Source organism: Podarcis filfolensis, assembly GCF_964270895.1.
Source record: "Podarcis filfolensis genome assembly, chromosome: 3".
Taxonomy (NCBI): domain Eukaryota; kingdom Metazoa; phylum Chordata; class Lepidosauria; order Squamata; family Lacertidae; genus Podarcis; species Podarcis filfolensis.
The window spans coordinates 97,593,172-97,609,821 of NC_139606.1; the positions used below are offsets into that span (position 1 = coordinate 97,593,172).

At 46.4% G+C, this 16,650-nt stretch overlaps 1 protein-coding gene across 5 annotated transcripts in view; it reads left to right on the plus strand.

Moving 5' to 3' along the window:
* Positions 1-1,080: 1,080 nt before the first annotated feature.
* KCNH1 (potassium voltage-gated channel subfamily H member 1) overlaps positions 1,081-16,650 on the plus strand; it is a 230,935-nt gene continuing 215,365 nt past the window's right edge. For 4 of the 5 annotated variants that reach the window (XM_083605028.1, XM_083605030.1, XM_083605031.1 and 1 more), the window contains exon 1: positions 1,138-1,376. In XM_083605028.1, the coding sequence (XP_083461154.1) occupies positions 1,304-1,376 (73 nt within the window). In that variant the 5' untranslated portion in view covers positions 1,138-1,303. Of the gene's footprint in view, positions 1,377-16,650 lie in introns of all 5 variants that reach the window. The other variant, XM_083605032.1, reaches the window with a different exon arrangement.

Sequence of the window (16,650 nt, forward strand, 5' to 3'; positions counted from 1 at the left end):
TAAGTGTGCCGGTGTCAGTTGGCATTGATCGCTATGATGTTCTGGCAGAAGAAAGCTTTTGAAGCTCCCGATCGATCGACCAGGAGGGAGAGAACATGCCAGTCAGGCATGTGTTTCTGCCAGGGTCCTACTCAAGTGTAGGCTGAACTCCTGACACCCCATGGATTATCTAGTCCACCCCCCTGCAATACGGGAATCTTTTGCCCTACGTGGGGCTGGAACCCAGAACCCTGGGATTAAGAGTCTCATGCTCTGAGCTATCCCAGGTCTTCTGGGATCTTCAAATACTTCAAGGGCTGCTCTGGAGGACAGGACTCAAACCAATGGCTTCAAGTTACAAGAAAGAAGATTCCAACCAACCAGGAAAAACTTTATGGAAGTAAGAGCTGTTTGACAGTGGAATGGACTCCCTTGTGAGCTTGTGGCTCAGGCATAGGCAACCTCGGCCCTTCAGATGTTTTGGGACTACAACTCCCATCAAACAGGGATGCTGGGAATTGTAGTCCCAAAACATCTGGCGGGCCGAGTTTGCCTATGCCTGCTGTGGACTCTCCTTCCTTGGATTTTTCTAAGCAGAGGTCGGGTGGCCATCTGTCATGGATGCTTTAGCTGAGATTCCTGCATTTCTTGGGGTCCTGACTCTCGGGGTCCCTTCCAACCAGTGGTGTAGCATGGGTTGTCAGCACCCGGGGCAAGGCAAGTAATTTGCGCCCCCTAACCCGGTAGGGGCAGAGAGCTGCGAGTGCGAGCGCACCCCCCCAGATGTTGCGCCCGGTGCGGCCAGCCCCCCCTGCACCCCCCACGCTACACCACTGAACTTCCAACTCTACAATTCTATGCTTCTGGGAAAAGAGAGCGAACTCCCTCGGGCCAGCGCCGTCCACCTGGCAGGGAACCTTGGGAGCGAGCCCAACTGAGGTCAGAGAGACTTCCTTTGGAACAAACCAGAGGTCAGCTCGGGATGCGAATCAATGCAACCCGATCAGCCTGTTCAGGGCAGCTGCTCCAAAGAAGCCATCCTGCCAGCGAGCTCTGTTGGGCGACCGGCCGGCAGAGGGCGCTGCCGGACAAGGTCCGGGCGCGGCGGCTGGGAGGCGGCGGCGAGCGGGGATGCAGCGAGCGAGCGAGCGGGCGCGGGAGGAGGGAGCCTGAGTGGCTGGGCGCGAGAGAGGAGCTGATGCTGCAAAGCCGCCCGGAGGGGACCATGAGGAGCTCAGAGCGGGAAGAAGAAGACGAAGACGAGCGCGCAGAGGCAAGCGCCTAGCTTCGCCCGGCCGCGGAGCCCGAGCCAGCGCGCCCGACTATGGCTGGGGGAAGGCGAGGGCTGGTGGCTCCCCAGAATACGTTCCTGGAGAACATCGTCAGGAGATCCAACGGTGAGGAGAGACGGAGATCCCGGCGGCGGTGGGACGGGGAGGGAGCTGGGAGGACCACCCTCCCGGGCAGAATGCACGGAGCGCTGCTGGCGGTGCTCGCATGCACGTGTGAATGCGTTCCCGGGGCTGCTCGGTCGGCCCCAATGCGGGACTCGGCGAATCCGGGCTCGACCCGGAGCTCCTCCTGGCTCAGGTGGGGATGCCTTTGGGTGGGAGCCCGGAGAAGTCTGACAGAAGAAAAAGTGGTCCAGATTCCTCCGTGAGGAGGCAGGTTCAGGTGGGGTGGGAGAGGAAACCCCGCAAAGGCTCCTTGGCCCCATGAAATGCCACTGTTTTGGGGGTTGGGGAGGTGTTGTTGCAGGGCCGGTTTAGGGGGATGCTGCTGTTCAGGGCAATAATCAGCAATAATTCTTCCTGCTCCCGAGCTCTTGGGATGATGTCCTAATGTAGACTCCTTGCAGTGTGTGTGTGTGTGTGTGTGTGTGTGTGTGTGTGCAGGGTGTGTGTGTGTTGGGGAGAGAAAGCTCCTCCGTTCCTTTTCCTGGGGGAGTCCTTTCCCTTTCTCTCGCCTCTCCACTCCCCCGCCTCGCTTGCTCAGGGGCTGTCCCCTCCCTTGTTACTGAGGTTTTTGGTGCTATGCAGACCTGGGAGTCTCTCTTTGCGGAGGCTGTAGTGAGATCCTCAGCTAGAGCGAGCGAGAGGCACTTGGATCTAAATGGGCTTCTTTCCAGACTTCACCTCCCTGCAGGTGGAAGCCGACAGGGAGAACCTGTCTAAAATAACAGCCACACACTTTAAAAGTGCAGCAGGAATGGGGGGGACGGGGACGACACCCTGATGCATATCTCTATGTAGTTGTCGAACGGGTGTGATTTCTACATTTGTTTTGTTTCTTTTTAAAATAGGCTGATACTTCCATAGGGTGGGGGGGGGGTAAAGAAAGAGGTTTTTAGGCTAGAACGCTCTTGAAGGTGAATTCTGACAGTTTAGACTGACTAATATCAATCTCTGGCTGGCTCCCCTCCTATCATTCAAATAAGCCACTGTTATACAAGAAGAATCTTGCAGGTCATTATAATCCGGATTGCTGAATCTGGTGCACAGTGAGAAGTCACATTTGTTTGTTCAGGAGAAGATACTGTTTGGGGGAAGTTGTTGAAATGCCTAAGTATGGCTAAAGGGAATTTTGAAATAGTTCTGGTTGAAAGATCAGCAGCATGGGCTTGAGGTCATTTATTGTTATTATTGTATTTCGTTAATTTATTTATTTTTAATTAAAACCCCAATTGCATGTTTGTACTCCCTAACAAACAGCCTCCACTTGGTAAACAGAGCAGGAAAATTGAGGTGGGAAGGACCTTAGTCTCTGATTTGTGTGTGTGTGGCTTGTCCCTGCCTTATAATTCTCAGGCTAACAGGATGACCCACGAATTTTAAAGCCACATTAGCATTAGTTCCATTGCACTGAACCAATCGAAACAAACATGGTATCAGCTCGAACCCATATAGCGTTAGACGCGCCTGTCTCTGTATAGGTCTGGATTTATTTATTTTATGAAGTGGATCTCTCTTCCACCTTTCTGTTGGCACGAGAGTTCTGGAGGGCTGCTGATTGGAAGTCTGCTGCCTCGCCAGGTTTGTGGTGTGTGAATGCAAAGGAGAGCAGGGATCCTCTCCTTTGAACAGTTACACAGAAGAGAAAATTGCAGCAGATTCAGCTGCTGCCACCCCTACATGACAAGCTGTCCAAATTCCCCTCTTCCGTTGAAAGGCAAATTGCTGGGAACGGGGTGGAAAACAATGCTGTCAATATCACAACACCGTTATCCAAATCTGTGGTGCAAGCCCACTTGGAATACTATGTGCGTTCTGGGCACCGCACCTTAGAAAAAGGATGTCATTGAGCAGGAGAAGGTTCAGAAAACCAAAATGATCAAGGACTGGGTAAACTCCCCTGTGGAAAAAGGTTACAACGTTTGAGTCTTTTCCATTTACAAAGAGAGAGAGAGAGAGATTGGCAATGGGGATATGAGAGCGGTGTATACAATTATGCATAGTGTGTGGAAAGTGAATAGAGGTAAGTTTCTCTCCCGCCCCCCCCCCCCCATCTCATATTTCCAGAACCGAGGGATGTGCTAAATGGTGAGAGATGCAGGACAAGCAAAACCAAGTTCTTAGTCTATGGGAATTACTTCCACAAGATGCAGATGGCTTTAAAAGAGGATTAGAAAATTCATGGGGGATGAAGCTATCCATGGCTATATGATACCTCCAGAATCAGATACACCATGTCTCTGAATACTGAAGAGGCCAGAATATCAGCTAGACAGGGCTCTCGCATGTTGTGATTCTGGGCTTCCCAGAGACACCTGGTTGGCTGCTGTAGGAAAGAGTATTATGCACCAGGTAGGCCTTTGCCCTGATCCAGCAGTGCCCTTAGGTTCAGGCACCTTTTCCTCCTCTCCCAAAGGCTCGTTCCAGTGTTATGTGTTTGCAAAATTATGACCCAGTTCCTTCTTCTCAGTTTGATTAATTGCAGCTACTTGAACAAATAAGAGCTATTGGCACAAGTATTGATGAGCGAGACGCAGGGCTGGAATCCAAATGGGGAAGGCACACTGCCTCTAAAGATGCTGGGGGGGGGGGGATTCAGCTACACAATGATAAGGCAGATATACAACTTTAATAACTTCCAGAAACACTTTGCTGTTTTAAAAGGGTTACACTGTAGAGGAAATCACCTTTTGATTGTTCTCCATGAAACCACGATCACATTAGTGTATACTGATGCGTCACTTCAAAATGTAAATTAGTCCCCTCCAGCCCCAATCCATCATTAAAAGTGAAAGGTTTTACTTGGGAGGAAAGAAGAAATATCACTTGTCATTAACTCAGTAATGGCCAGTGGTTTCTTCTCCTCAAATTATTTCACTGTTGTCAGATGAATACGCCACTCAATCAGCACCAACTTAAAAAAAAAACCCCTCCAACTTCCTAGTGCCTGCCTTCATGTTTGAATAATATTATCATTAAAATGTCATTTTGAAGAAAGCGCTGTGTGGAAATTGACATGTCCTTGACTTTCCTTTTCCTTCCCCCAATAAGAGGCCTGATGCAAAACCCATTGCCTTTAATCAAAGTTCATCAGTGGCTGCCACAAAGTTCCTAAAACAGACTCTCATGGTGGGCAGACTTCTGGCTTTCAACATTTATTTTCTAGAACTCCCAAGATCCACCAACCAGGGGGTTGCAAAAGGACATGCATCTACCTGCAGAAGAGTGCAAGGGACATGCATCTACAATTACAGAATTCTGCTTCCGGGAATTCAAGAATTCTGAGACCTGAATGGAGCCTTCCACACAAAAATCTGCCCCAACTCATATTGGTAATATAGTTTGGAGCTGTGTGTGGGCAGGGGGTCATTTTGTTGCCACAATTGTTCAAGAGCTGGGAGTCAGAAATCCTCCCCAATCTACTGCAAATTATCCAGAGAATGGCCAGTAGGTCAAGATCTCACCTTCTGCCCACCCCTGCTTTCCAGGTCAGCCACACACATGGTGTGTGTGTGTGTGTGTGTAGCCATAGAATCAAGAGCAGTCCAGAAGTTTAGAATGCTTGTTTACCAGCATTTTGTTGTTGCACTAGGGGTAGTTTCTAACTTTATCCAGGTTACTGAGCTAGGGTGGAACGTACTAACTCTAGTATTGGAGATGGTCTGCCTCTGAATGCCAGTTGTTGGGGAGCACAGATTGGGAGAGAGAGATGTTGTGCTCATGTCTTGTTTGTGGTCTTCTGGTTGGCACTGTGAGAACAGGATGCTGGACCAGATGGGACTTTGTTTTGATTTAGCCGGGAACTTCGAAAGTTCTTACTAGAAGCAGGGCACACTTACAGTCACACCTCATGTTACGTTTGATTCATGTTGAGCGTTTTCAGGTTGCGTCCTGCGGCGACCCAGAAGTACTGGAAAGGGTTACTTCTGGGTTTTGCCGCTTGCGCATGCGCAGACGCTCAAAATGAAGTCATGCGCATGCACAGAAGTGGCGAATCAGGTTGCATTCTGCTCATGTTGTGAACGGGGCTCCAGAACGGATCCCGTTCGCAAACAGAGGTACCACTGTATTTCTTGGCGGCCTTTCCTCTCTAGTGGATTCTTTCTAGCTTGCAACTTACTTGAGCCTGGATAGCTCAGTTGCTGAGAGTGTGGTGCTGATAAGGCCAAGGTTGCAGGTTCAATTCCTGTATGGGGCAGCTGCACATTCCTGCATTGCAAGGGCTGCATTAGATCCTCGGATTCCCTTCCAGTTCTGTGATTCTACTTGCAATAGGTTAATGTGGTAGCCATGTCTCGGCATATTAAGCACAGCCTTCCCAGGTCTTCATTTGTGTAGAATAAATGCATCTGTAAATAGTGGTTCTTTCCTCCAACCTACATGTGTGGGGTCCCTGGTTGCATGCATATAGTATACATCCATGGTTGAGCAATTGCCTTGCATGTAGAAAGTTCTTGCTACAATCCCCAGTGTCTCCAGGTTGGGCTGGGTAAAGCTTCTGCCTAAATATCCTGAAGAGCGGCTAGACATTGGGCTAGACAGTATACTCAGTGAAAGACAGCTTCCTGTGTTTCTAGCTTTACATGAGAGGACTTCCTACCAGTGGCGTAGCGTCGGTTGTCAGCACCCGGGGCAAGGCAAGTAATTTGCGCCCCCTAACCCGTGGATTTGCGCCCCCTAACCCATGGATTTGCCCTAACCCCAGATGTTGCGCCCGGTGCGGCCCGCCCCCCTGCACCCCCCACGCTACGCCACTGCTTCCTACAGATGCCCATAGATGGAGGGTGGAAAGGGTGCTTTCAGAATGATGGGATTCAATCACATATCAGCAATTCAGGCTGCACAATTACAGTTGATTGGGAGGTCTTGCACACAGCAGACTCACTTCCCCCAAAGAGAGGACTTTTTGCAAGAAGGAAAGTGAGAGAGAAACGCAGGGATGCGTGTGGGCCACTAGTGGAAGCGCCATGAGGCTATTGCTTCAGTTCTGCCCTCCTGGGACAGCCACTTCTGCTGATCAATATTGTGATTAAATATACCATAACATAAATGACTGCATTATGCAACACAATAAATATTAATATTAATAACACATGACTGTGACCACCCCCTGGGAAATGGCTTTGAATGGCTGGCTAAATCAGGTGAAGTTGAGTTAGGGACTTCCCCTGCATCAAAAGACAGGCTCCAGTGGATTTGAGCAGATGAGACCAACAGTGGGTTCAGCAGTCAAAAAGGCGGATTCTGCAGGTGCTATAGAGGGAAGTGAGGGGCAGATGGGGTTCATCAACCTGGGAAGGGAGCCCATCTAGGAAAAGGAAAACTCTGGTCCTAAACCTTTGCTGCCTTGTGGGGTATCTTTGGGAGAAGAAAAGGCTAAGTAGTAAACCCTACTGAAATCTGGAGTGGAGTCCCTAAGGCAGTTGGATGGCATCTTGTATACCTCCTTCCAGCAACTCCTGCAGCCAAGCTGGTGCCAAACGTATTGCTTTCCTTTCCTTTGGGCCACATCAGTGAAGAAAAGAAGGGGGTCTTGTCGCCTGGGCAGCCCAGGACCTCCATATATATTGCCTAAGTTTTCACCCTAAGGAGGTCACTTTGGGGCTGCTAACTCAGTGGTTTGACTTCACCCCCGGAGGCACACTCCAATGTCTCTTAAGACAGAAGGATGCTAGCAGCAACAGATACAAGCTTCCAACAACTGAATATTGATCTTAATAGTACTATATAATAAATCACATCACAGGCTTCCTTTATATGCACCGGTTTCTTGTTAAATCGCATTCAGTGCTGAAGTGCCAAGCACAGATCACAAACCTATTAATTTCAATAGAACTAGGAGGAACACTTACATATAAACTTCCTGTACTATAAAATATTTTTTCTTAAAATACATTAAATATTAATTTAGGAACTGCTTGCAACTTTTCATGCGATTGTTTTTTGTAAACAAACTCCAGATCCCATCCCAACAGAATATATAAATAGAATCAACATTAACAAGGAACCAAAACAAATACCTGATTCAACATTCACAGTCTTTGCTCGTGTAGTGGGGACGAGATGCAGCGCAGTGGCGTAGCGTGGGGGGTGCAGGGGGGGCCGGCCGCACCGGGCGCAACATCTGGGGTTAGGGCAAATCCACGGGTTAGGGGGCGCAAATCCATGGGTTAGGGGGCGCAAATCCACGGGTTAGGGGGCGCAAATTACTTGCCTTGCCCCGGGTGCTGACAACCCATGCTACGCCACTGATGCAGCGGTAATATTTATTCATTTGTCACATTTATAACCCACCCCTTTCCTCCAAGGAGATCAAGGTGACGAACATAGTTTTCCCTCCCTCCCAGTTTATCCCGGGGATTTGAACCCTGGTCTCCCAGATCATAGTCCAGCACTCTAACCAGTACACCACAGTGGCTCTCAAGAGCCTTGCAGTAGCAGTGTTGCTGCCACTTACTAGGATGGGTGAGGAGGCAGCAAGGTCAGGGCTGTAGAGGTGTGCTTGTGGAGTGAATCTGATGCTCTGCTGATGGTCCACACAGTCCTGGCCACACTGCTATCTTGCTCCTGCTCCTGCATCTCTTGGTGAGCAGTAGTGATGCTGCAGGCAGGAGGCTGTTTCGCTGGGTGTCCACTCTAGCGGGTCCCCTGTTCCCAGTGGTGTGAACACCACTGAAAGCCATCTCTAGCTCATATCACATCTGCTCGTATTGTTTATACATTTTAATCTGTCAATTCTATGGAGGGTCTCCAATAACTGATCAAACCCCCTACCTTTATTTTTCCCATCTCTAATAATGCAAGTTCTCTAACCATCCCAGCCATTTCCCACCTTTTAATTTAGCCAGGCTTTCATAGTTGGTACTTGATTACCCCGACCTTTAGTGGCTATTGGAATTTTGGCTGTTGTTAAAAGATCGCACACTGTCTTCTCCATGTTATTGCAGTTCCTCGTTATTTGGTATTACAGAATCTTTAACGTCGCCTACCAAAAATGCCGCCGAGTCTAAGATAATATTGTAACCTAAATCAATGACATTCTAAATCAGATTATGAAGATGTACTGGTGGAAAGGGAAATCTAGGAGTACAATGAAGTTCAAAGTTGGGCAGTCCATTACTGTACCAGCACTAGTGTCTACAGTTAGAAGTTCTATAGATGACCCTGCCAGGATATGGCAAAGACTGAACCTGGGACCTTCTGCATGCAAAGATGAGAGGTCCGCAGCTGAGGGGCAGCATCTTCCCAGGGTTTCTGAAGGGCTTTCTCCCAACCCTACATGAAGATGCCATTGATCAAAGTTGGAACCTTTTGCACAGCAAGTCTGTATCCTACCACTGACCCTTTCCAGTGAGGTTTGTAGCTCATTGGTGATTTGATCCTTGGTCTCCCTGGTCCTAGTCCAACATTCTAACCAATGTTAGAAACTCAGATGTGTAAGCTAGGTGCCAAATGGCTCCTTAAACCAAGGTTACAGTCGCCAAAACAGAATGTCTAGTTGCCATTGGGGGCAAGACTTTCTATATTAAGTGACTTTTTTTGTAATGCTGGCATCTCTAACAGTGCAATCCTACATGTGTCTACTCCGAAACAAGCCCCACTGCATTCAGTAGGACATTTTTCCAAGTAAGTGTTCACAGAATGTCCAAAACTGTGGACCAGGATATACAAGGGAAAGATGGGGAAATTACTCTGACTTTGCCAGGTCTTGGTCTCTGTGTAGATCAGTGTGTGACCTTCCAAATGTTGCTGGACCCCAACTCCCATGAACCCCAGCTTGTATGGGCAATGGTCAGGGATGCTGGGAGTTAGAGTTCTGCAACATCTGGAGGGCAACAGGTCTCCCAATCCCTGGTACAGTTTCATAGCAGAAAAGAAGTGGAAACAGAGGTATCTGTGACCTCTTGCGTTGATCAGGGGAAAAGTCTGGGGGCTAATCAACCAATTGATGCCGCAACTGCTCCCATATGGACTCTTGAAAACATTAAAAACAAGAACCCCAAAATAATTGTTCCCAGAGCCATTCCACTGTTCTGCAGAATATCAATTTGCAAAGGGACTCCAGGCAATCTTTTGCCAGAGTGATTGTATTAACATTAAAAAAGCTCATGAATCAGCTGGACAAACGAAAGCTGCACATGGCCTTTTCTTTGATTTGGTAAAAGCTGTTTGTAATGGGCCACAAAGAGACCACCTAACAGGGCGGGAAATTAGTCTGATCTGAAAGAGAGAGAATATAAATGGGCTGAATCATAAAGTTTTCATTTTAGTAACGTTTTGCTGTGCTGCAGTTATATCTATCTATCCTTGTGGTATACAGCAGGTTACAGATGCAAGTATTGGTTCTGAGTGCCTGTAATATCTAAGATCTCTCTCACAGCCTTGCCAATACATTTAGAAAGCCCACGTACTTTGAAGATCACAATGCTTTCTGCAGAACGCTGCCATTGCTGCACTTTTTTTTTTGCAAATTCAGTGGGATATGGTAGATGTCTTACTCAGGACGAGTCCAAGACATTTTTGATGCGTGAAGTGGGAGAATATGGTGCCCTCACATTCCACCTACAGAAGCTGACTGGTTTAGGGAGTATGTTTGATGAAGACACACTGCTTTCAGAAATGTCATGTAACGTTAAATAATAATAATAATAATAATAATAATAATAATAATAATAATGGAGCTGCAAGTACTTGGCAATCATTTTTAATGATTCCTATGCAATTTTACACACATTTTACTTACCAAGCAAAACTAAACCATATAAATTTAATCAAAATATCTTTTGAATTCTAAAGTCATGTTGCAACTTTATGGCACCTTTCCTTTTTAGAATTTGCAAGTTGAAAAATTCAGCACACCCTAAATTTTCTGAAGAGGGCAGCTGTTGAGAGCCCATTGGGAAGGGATGCTCTCCACAGTGTCCTTTGGTAGCAGGTTCCTAAATGCCATAGGTATTATTGCTTGTACCACATGCCAAGCATGTTTCAGATTTCTACAACCGCCGGTCAGTTTTTGCAGCCCCAACTGCTATAAAGTTTGGCCTTTGCATTCATTAGGAGTGTTGTCAGTATGAATGTGTTGGAATGGCTCCTGAAAGTTCCTTGTAAAGGAATGGTTTTCAAGGCTTGCCAAAGAGGAGCGTGGTCAAGAAGCAATACGCTCTCTCTCTCTGCACCGTTTTAGGCTGTACAATGATAACAAAAGAAATGGAAAGGCACCAGCCAGCTTTTGCTCTCCACAAAGCACCCTATTATTAGCACAAATTTCTAAATTGTCCCATGTCTTGCATACAATCAAATGGCGCAACCCTAAGAGGAGTGCAGGGTTTATACAATTAACTTAATTGTGTTATGCAAAAAAAACCAAAAAACAAACATTGATCCCTTGTGACCTTGAGCTATTTTTACCACAATCTCCATCCAAAGAACCTTTGCATCTTCCCTTTTCGATCTGCTCTTCCATTAGAGTCATTGTGAGTGGTTTGCATCCTGACACCACAATCCTAAATATAAAATACCTGGTATTCAGTTCCATTGACCTCCATGTTGACAACCAGCAATTTATTCCAAACTTTGATACCCATTCAGTGCATCAGAAGTGAGTTGGAAGAAAGGTGCCATGTACTGTCAAGGATTTTCTTGATTTTCACCACTTAAAATTTTTTTTTTTTAAAGTACCCTTTTCCAGATAATAATTATCTAACCAATAGCTAGTATTTTTCTCTCTAGTTAGTGAATTGTCTGAGCAAGACTGGGCGGGTAATACACCCTAATAAACATTCATTAGAAGGGAAATCTGTGGACAAGAACCACTGAATCTTGATTGTGTATTATAAACAAATCCATAGTTGCCAACAGCAATAAAAGAGATTGCTTTTTGCCATTTTGTATTTCTGCTGTATTTCATCAGTTGCCAGTCTCTCCTTTCTGATTTTCCAGTAAACGTGATGAGTTAGCCTGCTATTGCGTATATATACGTAATTTTAGTTTAGTTAAATATGGGATTTATTTAAATGACTCTTCCCTACCCAACCCCACAAGGCATGCCTGAATTCAGGTCAAAGTGCATTCGGGGTCCAACTAGACAAGAAAAGTAATGGTGGATCAGATAATCTGGTCCAGCATTCTGTTCTCACAGTGGCCAGCGCAGTGGGAAGCCCACAGAAAGGAACTGAGTGCAACAGCACTTTTGCCACTTGTGTTTGTGCTCCGAGCCCCCAAACCCTCATGGAAATAAAGACACAGTGGAGACAGAATTTAGTTTAAATGTTAATGGGCAAATTTTGGCCACAACTTTATTGAATGCACAGATGTGACTGTTATTGACTTAGGCATTGGTATCAAAACTATAATTGGCTCCTGCCCCACCCTGCAGGAAGCCTGGAAGGGTAAACAACCAGTAGGGGGACCTCCGTCAGTGTATATTGACTGGCGCTCAGCCCTGGGGTTCCTGGGGGTCCTGGCATAGCCCTAGCCCTTCTCCGGACTTCGGACGAGATCCAGACCCCCAGATTCCTTTAACGGAATACCCTATTCATTGGAGGGGCAGCTGATGGCCGCACCTCCGCTCCCCACATTCCCCTAAACCAATGCCTAACCGCCAAACCTTACAAAGTTGTGACAATTGCTAAGAGGTAGGCAAAAGCCAAGTGGCCACAGCCAATCTGCCACATTGGGGAAAATTCCCACCCGGCCCCTGTTCCAAAACAGGCGACCAACCAAAGCAAGGCCAAACATGACCTAATTAGCGGGTGTGTGGGCGGGTGTTTGGCAGCGTGAAGCAAAAGGAGGTCCCTACGTCGCGCTGCCAAGTAGATACCCCCAACCTTTGCCACAATGCCGATTGGCTAAAGGCCAGTGGCATAACTGTGGCACCACCAGCTTGGAGCGGGGCAAGCTCCGCCCACAAGCCAGTAGGGGAAGAGTTTCAGGGGCCAAGCACAACATGGACCCTCTGTTAGGAGGATCCAACTTCTCAGAAACTGGGATTCAGAGGTAATGCACAACCATCACGACTAGTAGCTAATTACAACCTTATCATCCATGAATTTTAAAGCTGTTCAAGTTGGAGTTTGCAGTGGGCCATCACCAAATCTTGTGGCAGTGAATTCTGTAGTTTCTGTGCTGTGTGAATCATAGAATCGTAGAGTTGGGATGGTCGTAGTAATGCAGGAATCTCAGCTAAACTATCCCTGACAGATGGCCATCCAACCTCTGCTTAAAAACGGTCAAGAAAGGAGAGTCCGCAGTCCCCTGAGGGAGTCTGTCAAGCAGCTCTTACTGTCAGAAAGTTCTTCCTGATGTTTAAGTCGGAATATGCTTTCTTGTAGCTTGTGGCCTCAAGAGGGTCCTACCTTCCAGAGCAGGAGAAAAGCTTGTTCCCTCTTCCATGTGACAGCTCCTGAGAGATTGAAGATGGCTGTCATATCTCCTCTCAGTCTCCTCTTTCCCAAGCTAAACATACCCAGCTCCTTCAACTGTTCCTCATATGGCTTGGTTTCCAGGCCCTTGATCGTCTTAATTTTGTCTGTCCTGAATTGTCCAACATTCAGCTTCACTAGATGATCCTGGGTCCTATCCAGTATCATAGGAAAAGTATATCTGATATATCAAGCAGCTGCTTTACCATGCTTTAGAAAAGCCAGTCCTCCTAAACTGACAATAGCTCAGATGAATAATCTAGATAAACAATACAGGCTCTATCCGTTTGAAGGCTCTGTTCATCCATGCAAAAAGCAAACAATATTTGGAGTTCACTAGATGTTAGTCCGAGGGGATTGTCTTGTTTCTGGTCCCTTTTACGTATGATTTATGTACAGGAGGAAGAGTATTCCCCACTCTCTTCCCTCACAAAGGGAAAATCAGGGATAATTCTTTTTTCTGCTTTTGCAAAGAGGAAGCAGTAACTCCTTCATCATCTTAGAACAGGGTTGGGGAATCTTCAGATGTTATTGGACTCCAGTTCCCATCAGCCACAGCCAGTACAGTGGTACCTCGGGTTACATACGCTTCAGGTTACATACGCTTCAGGTTACAGACTCCGCTAACCCAGAAATAGTACCTTGGGTTAAGAACTTTGCTTCAGGATGAGAACAGAAATCGTGCTCCGGCGGCGCGGCAGCAGCGGGAGACCCAGTAGCTAAAGTGGTGCTTCAGGTTAAGAACAGTTTCAGGTTAAGAACAGACCTCCGGAACGAATTAAGTACTTAATCCGAGGTACCACTGTATAGTCAGTGGAAGTGCCCGGGACGAGGCAAGCATTGTACCCCCTAACCTCCTTGCAGGCATTGTGCAGAAGGCAACAGGTGGACTTTGCTGTGCCCCTGCGGCAGCCACTCCTCACAGAGGTCGCCTGCTAGTCACCACATTTGCGCTCTCAGCTTGGCAAGCTCCCGGTGGGAGTGGCGGCTGTCCTCTGCTTGGTGGGCTTGGCAGAAAGCGGCTAGCGCAGCCCTTCCCTGGCTGCCTCTTATTGGCTGCACGGTGCGAGGATGGGCGCCCGTGGATCCTGGGCGAGCAGACGACTCTCCTCTCTGCGCTCCTGCTGTAGGGTGTGCACCTCATTCAAGGACACACACCAGGAGTGAGGCCCCAGGGAAGGCCCGGTTTAGGCTGGGAAAAGTCTGGGCTCTGACTGGAGGGATTTCTGCCTGGGGGCGGGTGCCTCATCGCTGGCCGTGAGGAGAAGGTCGCGCTATTTGCCTCCTCGCGGCTCCAGAAGGCGGCAGCCACGTGGGCTTCTCAAGGGAGCCTGTTTTGGGGCACCGGGTTGTGCCCCCTCAGAATTCTGTGCTTGGGGCCATAGCTCCCCTTGCCCCCATGCTGTGCCACTGAGTATGGTCAACAATCAGAGATGGTGGAAGCTGTCATTCAGCAACATCTGAAGGACCACAGGTGACCTGCCACTAATCTAGAAAGATAATTTCCTTGCAGGCAGAGAGAGGGGAAAAGTTTAGAGACACATATTGCTCTATACTTCCTTATGTGGGGAAGAAGCATAATATAGACAGTAGTAGAGACGATATAGATAGGTGGGGCTTCTCTGTTCTCCGTATCTCCGTATCTCCGTATTTCCGTATTTCTCCGTATTTCCGTATTTCCAGCTTCCTCTGCTATGGCACCAAATCACAGACATGTGACCTTGCAATGATTTTGGTGCCAGGTAAAGAATGTTTCTATTTCCCTGTGCGTTTTAAGTTGGTCAGTTTGTCCTGCTGTAGCTTTGCTGCCTTTTGATGTTGTTTCATTCTTTTCATTATGTTGCATGACCATTTTCTGGTTATATTTATTGTTCACCAACCTGATATTTTCTGATGAAGAGTAGCTTATGAACACCTGAATTAAAAAAATAGAACACCTGAATTAAAAATCCTTGCATAGGTTGCCCCTCAACCTTCTGCTGGTGGCCAGTCTGCGGTACTGGAGCCCCATTCATGTGTGAGTCTATCTTTTATGAAAGTCTATTGCCTCTTACTGGGTAAACCTTACCCAGAACAGTTCCCATGATCTGTTGGTGTGTGTAGGCTCACTACTTGGGAACTGGAATACAGCCCTGATGTAGATCTTCAACAGATTTGATTGTGGGTGAAAGAATCTATCTCTGTAACCTCCAGAGTCTGTTTCCTTAAATGGTCTTGTTCCATTTCACAATCAGAAAGCGATATTTTTTTTAAAAAAACAGATTCTGACATATGGTGTATCACTTTTGAACTGGATAATAATTATTTTTTTAAAAAATAGGAAATTTAAATTGTGGCACATACTGTTTTTAAAAAGTAGATCAGATCAGATCACATTCCATATCTTAGGGCTGGGATTTTTATTTTCATTTTCAGGGTAGATCATTAGTTTTTCATGTCACAATAGACATTTCTGTGACTTCAATATTGCAAAGTACTACATGGCCTTAGGTGTATCTTGGGGGTGCAGCAACCCGACACCAAACACTAGAGGGAGCTCTTCCCATACAGCTTTCCTGAGCATGTATTTCTCTTTTCTTTTGTGGTTCACTTTCTGCTTTGCAGTGCAGAAGGAATCAAAGAGGCAAATATTGAATGTTTACAAGGTGCTGCATTTGCACAAACTCGGCAACACATTTTGAAAGCGAGGCCCTCATCCCAACGTTTTGCTTCAGTGAAAAAACACTCCACGGCTTTCCCCTTAACATTATTACATAATTAAATCACCTTCTTTTAACCCTCTGGGACTTTGGGCTATTTCCCAATATACTTAACAATGACTTTTCCTAACAAAGCAAGAAGGGAACTGAACAAATGTAACCAAGACAAATGCATATAGCAAATTTAGAAATAATAAGCGGAAATATAGTAATCTCGCCATAGTAGAGAAGACTGTGATCAGATGATCTTTGTGTCTGTTCCGTCGGTTGATGGACAGCTCCAAGGTTTCTTTCTCTCCCTTCTTAAGCACTTTTAAATATTCTTTCGTAGCTTTAAACGAGGCTTGCAGTAAACAGCCCTTCAGATAGCGGATTGTGCTCTGTAATGTAGGAAATGTGACCACTCCTCATAGCAGAGGTTTATGAAATTATGCAAAAGTAGCGAAGAGAGAGGTTTTTCTTAATAATAAATATAATAATTCCTCTTTTTCTTATTATTATTTATACCCCAGCCACTCTGGACGGCTCCCAACAGAATATTAAAAACATGATAAAACATCAAAGATTAAAAACTCAGCCAGATGTGCGGGGTATAAATAATATATTATTATTATAAATTATAATTATAGTACTCACTCACCCCTATTTCCAAGACCCTGCACTTGCAGTAAGTTATTGTTAAATATTTGGGGTGTGTGGTGAAATATTTGCTACATTCCCATTAACTATCCTGCGTTGGGATGGAGACACGAGCCTGTGGCAGACCTGAGTGTGTTTTCAAGCTGAGTCAGTCAGGGAGGTTTGTTCGTTTAACATGATGGAACATTTTATTTTTAAATGACATTCCCACCTCCTCAGTTTGAAGTGCGTGTGGTGCAGCCCTGACTCTCTTGTCTTGCTGCCTCAACCTGCTTTACTTTGCAGACTTGCTCTAAAAAATAGAAATATCTGCATGCTGCTTCCTTGAGAGAGGTTTTGGGCCCCAAGAAAAGCAGTGCTCATGGGCCTCATTTTCCCTTGGCAGAGCTAGCTCCACCATCATTTATCTGTATTTATTAAATGCATATTTATTATTATTATTATTATTATTATTATTATTAT